This window comes from Andrographis paniculata, unplaced genomic scaffold (genome assembly GCF_009805555.1).
Source record: "Andrographis paniculata isolate CXL003 unplaced genomic scaffold, ASM980555v1 Contig64END, whole genome shotgun sequence".
In the NCBI taxonomy this organism is placed as follows: Eukaryota; Viridiplantae; Streptophyta; class Magnoliopsida; order Lamiales; family Acanthaceae; genus Andrographis; species Andrographis paniculata.
This window is the reverse complement of record NW_026137600.1, coordinates 2,333,672-2,344,445: the sequence shown is the minus strand read 5'-3', so window position 1 is coordinate 2,344,445 and position 10,774 is coordinate 2,333,672. Positions and strand designations below refer to the sequence as shown.

At 30.7% G+C, this 10,774-nt stretch overlaps 1 protein-coding gene across 4 annotated transcripts; it reads right to left on the bottom strand.

Moving 5' to 3' along the window:
• Window positions 1-5,737: 5,737 nt before the first annotated feature.
• LOC127261641 (protein-S-isoprenylcysteine O-methyltransferase B-like) lies at window positions 5,738-10,432 on the bottom strand. 4 transcript variants are annotated; one of them, XM_051289925.1, is made up of 4 exons: window positions 10,257-10,432; window positions 9,299-9,369; window positions 7,087-7,138; window positions 5,738-7,011 (listed from the first exon to the last, which is right to left on the bottom strand). In XM_051289925.1, exon 4 carries the CDS (start codon window positions 6,839-6,841, stop codon window positions 6,248-6,250), a length of 594 nt encoding a protein of 197 aa, XP_051145882.1. In that variant the 5' UTR covers window positions 6,842-7,011; window positions 7,087-7,138; window positions 9,299-9,369; window positions 10,257-10,432; the 3' UTR covers window positions 5,738-6,247. The 4 variants fall into 4 exon arrangements, with proteins under 4 accessions (XP_051145882.1, XP_051145884.1, XP_051145883.1 ...); XM_051289927.1 differs by lacking the exon at window positions 7,087-7,138; XM_051289926.1 differs by lacking the exons at window positions 7,087-7,138; window positions 9,299-9,369 and adding an exon at window positions 8,410-8,944.
• Between the last annotated feature and the right edge of the window lie 342 nt (window positions 10,433-10,774).

The following is a 10,774-nucleotide window of genomic DNA, read 5'->3' as shown; positions in this document are numbered from 1 at the left end:
GACTTGGCCAAGGGAGAAGGAAAACCCTCACTCCATTGGCCATTCCTGTGGAGAACTCCCTTACAGGATTGGAGATCTCGGAAACAGGAAGACGACTTGCTTGCGAAAAATAATTGCTAAGAGTATTTAAAATCAAAGTATCAATCCCCTTTTACATAAAGATATCTAGCCCTATTTATAGTAGGTGAAACGAGATGGTTGCAATCAGTTGCTGGACGGTTCCAACCGCTGGGCAGTTAGGCGGTTACTGGTGGTTATTCTGTTGAAACAGTTGCTGGCCATAACTCCCAGGTCGCTCGCTTTGATTGCACTAAATTTCAAGGGCTCGGATCTTCCTCGCTTGCCGAAGAGCTGGAGGGAATCAGCGCAGCTAGGCTCGCTTGCTGGTTGGAAATGGAATGGCTGTACCGCTGCAGTTGAAACACTTAGTTGAAATCTACGGATGATCTGCAGCGGTGGGTGTCTGGGCTGTCGCTTGCAAGCGGGAGAGGCTGTCGCTTGCGGATGGTGTAAGCTACCGCTTGCCTCTCCTGCCTTAGTCTTTTCCAGAAGATATTCTGGGCGTTTGCGAGCGGAGGCGGCTGTCGCTTGTGGCGTCTGCCTTAGCTTTTCTGGCACCAGACTACCGGTTAAAAAGGGCAAAAATTTGTTAATAATCTCAACAACGAAATCTGGATCATACCAAGTGATATAGATCAGTAATGTATGCCCTCAATGGGTTATTATGATGGTTTTTATATAGAAATTCGAGTAATACACAGTTTTGTCAAGCTAAGAATATGCATCTATTTGGAGTCATCAGTGTACTATTATATCGCACTTTCGGAGTTTTCATAGTATCCACCTTTAGGGTGTACTAAAAAATCAGATCCATCTAACTGTGTATTATCAGTACATTTATCACCCCCACTACCACTGACAATATTTTCTGAAAAATTAATCACCGGGGGATTGATATTTTTCGGTGTTTTAACATCTTCGGGTACTTCGTTTTTCTGTTTCAAGGAATTCTGGTACAACTCAACGAAATAAGAATTGGAACGACAATTTCTGAACCAATATCCTGTCATTCCGCTGCAATAACACTTATCCTCGATTTTCTTGAAACTCTGCCCAATATCATTCTAAGGCCGCTTCAGGGCCCTATTTGATTCTTGTTCATTCAAATGTCATTAATGATAGTAATGCGAAACAAACCTGCCACGACCACGTCCACGGTCAGTTCCACGTCCACGATTCATTCCATGTCCACGATTATATTTACGTCCACGACTAAATCCATGTCCATAACCTTATCCGCGACCTCATTCGTGGTAGAATCTAGGCATATTATTCAAACACTGAGTCGCATTCACTTCAGGGAATGGACTTGCACCAGTTGGCCTCGATTCATGATTTTTCAATAATAATTTGTTATTCTGTTCAGCAACAAGGAGACAAGTAATAATATCACAATATTTATTAAAACCCTTTTCTCGATATTGTTGCTGTAAAACTATATTAGAGGCATGAAACATGATGAATGTTTTTTCTAACATATCTCTATCAGTAATATTTTATCCACAAAATCTTAACTGAGACGTGATTTTAAACGTCATAGAATTATAATCGACAACTGTTTTAAAATCTTGCAAACGCAAGTTTTGCCATGCGTGTTTCGCTTTTGGCAATATGACCGGCTTCAAGTGGCCAAATCGATCTTTCAAATTTGTCCATAATTTGAATGGATCTTTCACCATTAAATATTCCATTTTCAGGGTTTCGTCAATATGATGACGCAAGAAAACAATTGCCTTTGCACATTCTTAATTTGTGCATTCATTTTCACTAATTATTGTTTTCGAAAGCCCCATGGATTCGAGGTGCATCTCGACATCCATTACCCACGGCATATATTTACTTTCGGTAATTGTCAGTGGGGGAAATTCAAATTTTGCTATATTAGTCATGGTTAAAAGAAAATAAATAAACTTATCAGAAATTTCGCAACCTTTCGAGTAACCTAAAAAAAAAAAAAAATACAACAACAAAACAACAAAAAAAAATACGTTATCTTTATATGCACTTCCTCGGCAAAGTCTCGTGCTGATAATTTGTTATAAAATATAATCAAATATATAATAACCATATAAGATAGAATATATATATGTATAGGGTGTGTAAAATATATGATACTTCCTCCGTCCCACATAATTTGTCCATATTTTCTATTTTCGTCCGCCCCACATAATTTGTCTTATTCTTTTTTGAAAAAATGATTATACACTTTAATTATATTTTTTTAAAATTTAAAATTTAATTTTTTTTTAATTTTAATTAAACTATTTAGTTGTTTTAATATTAACTTATAATTATTTCAACTATATATAATTATTTTTACTAATATATTTTTTTAATTACTTACTAATTATACTTTACCTAAATTCTCGTATATACAATAATATACTTATATTATCTAGGGCGGAGGGAGTATGTAATATATATAAATATAGATATACTTTATATATATATATATTTGTGTGTGTTTGTAGTTTAAAAGAGAGAGAGAGATTATAAGAGAAAAGAGAGAGACTAGAGAGAGTTCAAAGCTAAAATTTATTTTTATTTTTCACCAAGTTAACCAATTTATAGGTCTTGATGGTAAAGATTAATATATTGTTATATATGTCATTTAATTAAGTACTACATGTGCTGTATTTATATGTACTGTATTTATATGTACTGACACCTAATATAATAAAATGATTAATCTTTCGAAGGGAATTGTATGCTGATTCAAAAAAATCAGCACCCATACTAATAATATACTTATGTGTCATAACAATTACATAAAAATATGTTTAATGATAGTTACGAATACAACAAACAAAAAATGAAAAAAATAAAATTAAAAAATAAAATTAAAACTAACACAGTACCGAATTCAAATCTAAAAAATTCATCACTCATTAACAAAGTATTCATATTCTGGATTAGTAAAACTAAAGCTCAATTTGTTTGTGAGTATAAAATTTTGACTTTATTATTTATTAACTATTTTTAGAAATATTAAATAAATTTTTATTTTTTTAATATTATACTAAAAATCAATATTACTTTTCAAATCATCAAACGATTAATCCAATTTAAAATTCTAAATCTAATTCCAAAACCCATTATTGGATTATATTCAAATTTCTGCTTGAGCTAAAAAGCTTTTCCCCTACAATATTTGTTGAGTTTTCCTTTCAACTTCCTTTCTTAAGTCACTTTCAAAACCCAAAACCAACTTAAATTTCATTATTTACTAGCAGTAATTTTTTCAAAAAATAACAAATAAATATAATTACTAATTTTATGGAGCAAAAATACTCCAACGAACTCTATTTCCCCCTCCAAATAGAGAGTAAGGGCGTGTTTGACAATTAGCTGATAGCTGTTAGTTGATTAAATTAGCTGGTTTGACTAGCTGATTCGATTAGCTATTTGTATTAAAATATTTGGTAAAATAACTGTTTGATATTAGCTGTTTATACGTAAAATGACAATTAAGGACATTTCTATTTTATTCTTATTTCTAATATATTCAATTATGTTCTTTTGAGTTTAGAATATTTAAAATTTTTTGTTATTAGTTATTGAAAATTATAAAAGTGCTATAAAACTATTTATTTTTATTACAGTTAAATTTTAAAAATAATATATTTTTATTAAAATATATAAATAGTTCTTTTATTGAAAATGATGTAAAATATAAAATAATAAATTTTTCGTGTATATAATTATGTTAGTCATCGATTAGTTTATTATAATTATAATTTTCAATAAATTTAATTTATTTAATTTATTTTTAGTATAAAATTTATATAATGTAATTTTAATAAAAAAATAAATTATTAATATTTATATTTTTTATTTTATGTAGATTTTTATAAATTTATATATTTTATTATTAAAAGAATTTTTATATAAAAATTAATTATTTTAAATTTATAAAAGTAAAACTATAATATAATAAAATATTCTAATATAATTCATAAATAATCAAAATATATTTATTTGTGTAAAATATATAATCAATTTTTAAAGCATATAAGGAATAAAAAATTTTTTTACCGAAAAAAACAATTTCAAAACGTTGGGTAAATTAGCTTTTCAAAAATTAGCTTTTTGGGTCCAAAAAACTAATTTATCAAACACCTAAATTAGCTTTTTGACTGATCAAATAGATAAAAGCTGTTCAATAAAATAAAAGCTCTTAAAAAACTTATTTGTCAAAACACACCCTAAGTCATGAAAGCTCTTCTCCATTTTTTGAGAAATTTTGTAGCATCTCCAAAATTGGTGGAATATATTTTTTGTAATTTAATCCCTGAAGTTTATTATTTTTATATATTTGGTATTTAAAATTTATTTATTTATTGTTATTATGTGGAATATCAATTGGGTGGTGACTCTTTTTTTTCTTTTTCTTCTTATTCGTTTTTTTTATTATTATTTTTTTAAAATTTGGTGTTATTTATTTCAATACATAATATATTATATTATATAATAAATAAACAATATAAAAATTACACAATATAAATATTATATAATATAATATTACACATAAATATTAAAATATAAAATTAAAATAAAATATAAACAAATAATAAAAGCAACAATAACTAAATGTGATTTTACCTTAGTTTTTTATTTTATTTATTTTTTAAATCGTTAATTTTTCTTACATAAAAAATAATTAAATAATATAATTTATTAATATTATTATTTTAAAATTTGTCTCTGAATTTATTGAAAAGAGAATTTTGAGATTAATACGTAAATAGATAAAAGTTGAATAAAAATTACGGAAAAAATTATGTTGATCCCAATATAACTAAAATTTATTAATTTTGGTCACAATATAAAAATCTTATCAATTTTGGTCCAAATATAACCAAAACTCATATTTTTTGTCCCAATATAAAAATCCTATAATTTTGGTCCAAATATAACCAAAACTCATCATTTTTTGTTCCAATATAATCAAACCTTATATTTTTTGTCACACCGTCAACAAATCGACGAAAAATGCTGACATGGACTTGCAAGATTGTGAAAATTCTTCAAATATAAATATAAGGTTTGATTTCTTTTCACATAAGCATTTTCCGTCGATTTGTTGACAGTGAGACAAAAAAGATAAGATTTAATTATATTGGGACACAAAACGATAGAATTTTGGTTACATTGAGGCCAAAATTGTAGGATTTTTATATTGAGACAAAAAATAATGAATTTTGGTTATATTGAGACCAAACTTAATGAATTTTATTTATATTGAAACAAAAATAATTTTTTCCCTAAAAATTATGTAATTGTTTAAAAATAAAGAATATAATATTCTTTTTAGAGGAAAAAATAAAGTGAGTTGGAGTGAAGTTAAAATTTAAAGAAAAATTTGAAAGAAAAATTAGAGAAAATAGAAGAATGTGTTAGAGTTGGCCTACAGCATCACATCAAATATCAAATTTCTTACTATTTCCAAAATACTAATACTTAAGAAACATCTATTTAAACTAAAATAATGTATTAAAGAAGGGATTCCAAGTTCAAAATTAGAACAAATTGGATTTTAAGTGAAGTAGCCTTTCACTCTTATACGGAAGGAGAGTTTTCTAATATTTTTCAATATCGGACAATATTCAATACACCCCTTAGAAGATGATATCCATCTCGAAATCAAATTCCAATCACGATCACGATCAATATCAATATGGACACCGTAGCTTTGTTACTATGTAATCCAAAATTCCAACTTAAAACCAACTATTTGGAAGGCGATCCGAGGTTCAATTGCCAACAAAATACAACTAAACACGTTGGATCGAGAAGTCGTACAGATGGAGGGACATTGCCAACAAAACAAAACCAACCCTTAGCGAACTATACATTGAAAAAGTAACCTTAACTCGGAATTCCGGATCCCTTGTTAACACAATAATACAAACAAACATATTGGATCGAGAAGCCTTATAGCTGGAGGTAAATTTCCAGCTAAGTTATGGCTGCTCTATTTCTCATCAAAATTCTCATGGATTTTCAGCAGCTCTATTTCTACAAGCAACAATAATCTCTGTGAACCCTTTTTAGCATGTGACTCACCGGAACATGGCCGTGTCAATGTCATCACAAACAGCATGGAGAAAACATTTAACACAGAAGCAAGCTTTGTTTATCTATCAATAGGCATAATCGGATACGGTAAAATAAAGGGGAAGCAAATTTACTTGATGAATGGAATTCCAGAAGGTGTCCGTCTAGCATACTCCTCATAGTCTGGACCGAAGAACTGCCTCAAGAAGAACTCCTCATACGGTATTCTCTGTCGAAAAAAGCACCAAACAACTACTGCAAATGCAAGGGTTGATAGTGGATTACAGAGTATTAACTGGGTGCCGACAGCCCAGATGAGAAAGCCACAATAACTCGGATGCCGCATGTGCGCATAGATTCCATGAGTTACCAATTTATGCTGTTCATCGTAATATATCTTTATGAGATGGGTGAAGGACCTACCGGCAGTTAGTATAGCCCACTTACGTAAAATCTCACCAATTACTACCATCGCAAGACCAGTTTTGTTTGCTAACCTGAGCTCCTTCAGACCAGGGAAGTAATAAACCTCGACAAAGTACTCTACTAAGGACCATGTCATTGCCAAGACATAGTGTGAGCTTATTAGAAGAGAATTCAGGTGTACATGGTTTTGCCCATGAATCGCAACTGCTAGAATATATTCAGAGCCATGAAAAAAGATAACGACAAAGAGATATTGCAATAAATGTGGCCATTCTGTGAAGCTGAGGATTTCCATCATTTTGTCGAAAGGAATCAAACAAGACCAATTCACTCCAATCTCATTGAACGATAATCTTGGATAAGTTGGGTAGAATTTATGTCAGACCTGAACTGATTGTAATGCAGCAGGTGCTAGTGATGAAAGCCAAGATACAATTTCGTCTTTAAAATGCATTATGAATGGAGTTCCTGGAAATCAGCAGAAGTTAGAAAGAATAGTTATAGGCAAAGGACAATATGTATCAAACCAAATCTATATCTGACCATTGATGCAATAAGTACATAGTGGAAAGGACTTCAACTTAAAGGCCATATGCTGCACAAAAGAATACAGGGGATGAAGTATGTGGTGTGAATGATTAGTAACATATGTTACCGACAAAAGTTACACTTATATTTCCACAGTCTGAGATGCACCATTATCATTAGGAACCTTATAAAACCTTATAATTAGGATCATGACCAAATTGAAACTGTCAATCCAAAAGGGTAATTTGATCATGCTGTCAAGTGATACAGTAAAAAATGCTATTCTCTTGTCTGCTTAAGAAATCAAGCTGAGATTTGTTTGTGTTCAGTAAAACTCTACACAACCTTAACCTTGAAAACATATATATTTGTATTGCAACTCAAAGTAAACTGTCAAAATGTAGAACCTTAGTTGCGGTCAAGCATACCCTCCATTAAGTTTTAACAAATGAGAGGTTCTGTGTAAAGTTTTAAACACAGGTTTCAAGCAATCCCTTAACTAATAATGGTGATTTTATTATTTGTAGGAAATTAGAAATCTAGCAATTATTAAACCACATGGAGGTAAAATGGACTTTAAGCAATCCATAACATTATAATGAAAATTTTATTTTGAAATATAATTTTCAATTACATTTATTAATACTTTTTTAAAATTATAGATAATTACATTAAATAATTAAGTAATCATGCTATCAGTACTTCTAAAACAAAATATGACATATAACAATATGACTTACAAAAAGACTCTTATTTTTTTCACTCAGAGTGAGATGTTTACATTCCCTCCAAATCATCAACCAAGTATCAAACAAATACAACAGAACAGCTAAGCACAAGATATTCAAGACTACTTTTGCATACAATCACACAACTAGTTTTTGTAATATTCCTTCTCATTGTCATAAATAAATTTCAAACTTTAATATGGAATTGACAAATCATTCTAGCTTCTTTTTTTTTTTTTTTTTTTCAATTTTTCTTTTTTCTATTTTTCTCATGCTGAGAAATCCAAAGGTCATATTTTACCTAAGCCCTTTGCTCAATGTAATTTCTTACAAGCAATTACGTGCTCAAACTTCCAAAAGAATCCTTCAGACCATGAGACTATCCTAGATCACACAGATAATTTTTCTAATATTTCTTTCCTCGAAACAATTATGGACCTGCACCTAATTTTAAGTTATTACATTCTCATCAAAGAAAAAAGAAATGAATGGAAAAAAATGAAATACAAAGATATACTTACAATTTTCTGCAGCTTTCATTGTAAATACAAAGAAAAGATCAATTAAAAGAGATGAAATTTAATTAATAAGAAATATTAAAAAAGTAGACCTCAAGTGCTATGTAGAATATTTCTGGTGCAGAAAATGGCATGGGTTGGATATTCGACCCACACCATTTTCCTTGCACAGTCAAGGAAAAGGAAGGTCTAACATATCCAAGTGCTTAGAAGAATTATTCAGACAATGTGAATAACTTATGCTCCTAGGAGAGTGCCACAGGTAGTTCTGTGCTCTGTTTCAACAACTGTGGGGATGAAAGGTTTTGGCTCAGTAAAGGAACTAGAAGAGCACAACCATACTAGCCACCAAACATAGACTTCCTTTTTCCGTTAGTGTTATCATACTTCAAGCTCATTGCTATCAAGCTTTACACTTCATTATTGAACTGATTTCCATATACATTATGTTGTGAGAAGTAGGGGTATGGGGTATTCGTCCACTCCCGTCGACTGATGCATACCCAGCGCCGCCTGCCAACGACCAGCTGCCACAGGGTGTATATCTGCTCAGAATCTAACCATGGGCAGCTGATCCATAGCTGTCTGTCCTTCCAATTCAAGCTAAACTATAATCCAGATCTGCACCTGCTATCCAGAGGCATATCCAAGACAGTGTACCATTGGGTTTATCAATCATGCACACTGAAATCAATCAGGAGTCATGGGACCATCTCAATAATTTGAGATGAGTTGTTTGATGTGTATGTAGCATAAAAAGAGGCAAAAGCAATAAGGGATTCATGGATGCAAATTATACTAATGGTGATATCATCAAATGGTTGGAAATTTTCAAAGGAATACTTCCAGCTTTTGGAGAATTTGAAGGGTATGAAGATTAAACTGCTAGGAGTACACGACAGAGTTGCAGATTGGAATGACTACCAAAAATATTTAAAGCACAAAGAAAAGAAAATGAACTTGGAGGAACTGATACATCACATTGTGATCAAGGATGAGAACTTAAAGCAGCACAGGCTGATACGTCCAAGTAGGATGAAGCACAAGCAAATCTGGTGCAAGCAAATGAAAACAAAACAAAATTGAAACTCACCCAATTGAAATTCAGATTGAAAAATGAAGAAGAAAAGAAAGGGCAATTCTGATGTATGCAGAAAGCAAACACACTGCTTTCCACTGCATACATAGAAAAAAACTAATAATAATAGTAATATTAATATGACAACCCTCCAAAGATAAGGAAAATCTTATGTACGAGACAGATATTATTATGCAATCATTTTTGTGGTAAGCATAGCAAGTGTTATTCATTGGGTCATTGACTCCTTGCCACTAACCATGTTTGTCCAAACATATAAACCATTGACATCTATTGATGTATTCCATGTATCCAACATCGAGGAAATTTAAATTATGTGTCATGAATGAATCATGCAGGGATCAAGGTGTTATTTGAGTCTGAAAAAGTTGTAATGACAATAACTAATGTGTCTGTCAGAAAAGCAATTGTGAAAAACTAATCATACTAAACACTGCTGATAATGTGAATAAAAATACTTTTAGGTCTGCTAATTTCGTTGATTGTATATATGGATTACCTATATGAAAATTACGTAACAATTAGGCTTAATTAACAAGTTCATAATTCCAAATGGATTTAAATGTCCAATTTGCGCCTATACTAAGTCCACTGATTCGTTTCATACAAGAACAGGCCAGGGAAACAATGCAATATGACTCAGAATCTCAAAATGTCCTGTAAATTAGTGACCTCGGAGCTAAATTGATCTAGTTTTAATGAACATTCATACATGTTAAACGGAAAGCTCTACGCGCAAACCTAAGTACTAACAATGTGCATATTTAAGAAATCAAACCCTTCGAATAAAAATTGGCGTGAACAAAATTGGGGAAAAAAGTTTGATTCAGGTTAACTAACCTGATGAGGTAGACGTCGGCGATGGGTGAATGGGGCGTCGTCGGCATAGAATAAAATGTAGGTGACGAGAACCACAGCTTCCGTTGGGTTGTCCGACTGATCGATCAGGGTTCACCTGTTTTCCCCATTTTCGTTTTCTTTTTCATTTTCATGTTCAGGAGTTTATACAATTATATATTTTCAGCAACTTTCTGTTGGTTTAGATCACGAATACGAATATAATTGCCGATAAAAGTATTCAGCCTCCGTTTGTAAGATAATAATAATAAATGAATAAATAAGGAAATGTATTATTGAAAAATTATAAATAAATAATTAATAAATTAAAAAAAAATAGTGATAAATCAAAATATAATGCAAATTAAAAGAAAATAACAAGAATATTTTTTTAGTGTTTTATAATACTATTAAATTTGTAAAAAAAAATTATAAAATGTTTTTAATATTAGTAATGACACCCTTGAACATTATGAAGAGAGCATTATTTATTAAAATAAGATGAACCTCATAAAATTATT

Excerpts from the sequence above, each read along its gene's own strand:
- LOC127261641 (XM_051289925.1), bottom strand. The coding sequence starts at position 6,841 with ATGATGGAAATCCTCAGCTTCACAGAATGGCCACATTTATTGCAATAT.